Source organism: Bombus impatiens, unplaced genomic scaffold (genome assembly GCF_000188095.3).
Source record: "Bombus impatiens unplaced genomic scaffold, BIMP_2.2 scf_3153, whole genome shotgun sequence".
Classification (NCBI taxonomy): Eukaryota; Metazoa; Arthropoda; class Insecta; order Hymenoptera; family Apidae; genus Bombus; species Bombus impatiens.
This window is the reverse complement of record NT_179572.1, coordinates 1-1,665: the sequence shown is the minus strand read 5'-3', so window position 1 is coordinate 1,665 and position 1,665 is coordinate 1. Positions and strand designations below refer to the sequence as shown.

The window sequence follows — 1,665 nt, the reverse complement described above, 5'->3', positions numbered from 1 at the left end:
TATATAAAATATAATGATGTAAATATTAAGTTTAAATTAGTATATGGATATTCAATTATTAGTTTTCCTTATCAAGTGAATATAATAAAAATATTAATAAATCATCAATAAAGAATTTTATTAATAACATAAAATTTATTATTTTTTAAATTATTTAAATTAATTAATGGAATTATATATAATTATATATAAATAAATTATATAATATAAATAAATATAATATAAATATATAATATAATAATATAAATAAATTATAATTATATATAAATAAAAATTGATATGAATAATATAATTACTCCACCTAATTTATTTGGAATTGCTCCTAAAATTGAATATGCAAATAGAAAATATCATTCAGTGTTACGTCGGGCGAAACTCTACTTGGACCAGGCCATACACCGCGGGCCAGCCGGGAGCCAGATGTCCGCTCATCCTTGTTGCGTACCCTCAATAGTCCCAAGGACCCATCATAAATCCCAGTAATTTGGTAGCTAAGGTCCTTCAGACCCAACAAATATCTTTTTTCTAAATCACTTTCTAAAGACTGTTGTCTTCTACGGCTTGACACGGGAAAATTAGTTTTTCTCACGTACGATGCTTCCCACTAGCAACTTTCTATCGAGGGCGACGAGGGGTTAGGTTGGGGTTAGGTTGGGGAGCATGAGGCGGATATGGGTTCTCAGGGCGTAGGACCACGCCCTGGGAAACCCCGATGAATCTGATGTTCTCCTATAGCCTGATGGTGACTGGTCGGCGTCTTGGTCGGTGCCTTTGGTACCCGCCAGCTCGCTGATCCGGTGCGGAGAATTTCGGTGAAGTAGGTGGGCCCATATCTGCCAAGACCACTCACCTCACCTTCTCGTGGGGCTCCCCGTCGCCCTGCACCGGCCTTGACCGGGGTAGGGTGCGAAAGAGTGAGTGGCACCGGGATGGAAACTCGAGGACGACCTAGGCGAAACATAAAAATTCGTCGCGCGCACCCCACACATACGCACCTCAACACAAATAATAGCCAATACAATGTAATACAGCATCATAATAGCAATGTTAGGTACCAATAAAAAAAAGAGAGAAAAGAAAAGAGAAAGAGAGAGAGAGAGAGAGATAAGGAAAATTATATTATATACAGGGATACAGTATTCGTACAAAGGAACAGGTCCGAACGACACATATAAAAAAAATATATATATACTAACTGTTTTTATATGTATGTACAGAACGGGTGGCGAATACATCAACTCTGACATAGAGGACCCAGACGGGCCCGTACCCGCATTCGATCTGGAAGCGACGGAGGATGTTCAGTCTTGCCTCTGTGTTCGGTTGATACGTTCCGTCTACCATTTAGATAACGATTATTTTTGTCAACAGTGTTTCGACAACCTAGATCCAGACGACCAGATCCTATGCGACGACCCGCCCACTCATTTCCTATGCGGAGTACCTGCAAGGGAACAAATATCACACTGTCGTATATGTGATATAAACCTAGCGGATCTACAACCCGCTATATCATGCCTCCCATGCATGATCATTTACAATAATCTGACTGACATCGAAAGAATTTTTTTAGTTCAAGGAATAGCGATCCGCACCGTAGAACTGTAAAGCACCTGAGCGCTATGCGCGAAACCAAATACTTTTGCTATCCACCTGTAAACAAAC

The 1,665-nt window shown here is 39.6% G+C and overlaps 1 protein-coding gene across 1 annotated transcript; it reads left to right on the top strand.

The window, feature by feature from the left end:
• The first annotated feature begins 929 nt into the window (after positions 1-929).
• LOC117152492 lies at positions 930-1,659 on the top strand. The gene is made up of 2 exons (XM_033324485.1): positions 930-1,051; positions 1,218-1,659. Exons 1-2 carry the CDS (start codon positions 930-932, stop codon positions 1,606-1,608), a joined length of 513 nt encoding a protein of 170 aa, XP_033180376.1. The 3' UTR covers positions 1,609-1,659.
• Positions 1,660-1,665: the final 6 nt, after the last annotated feature.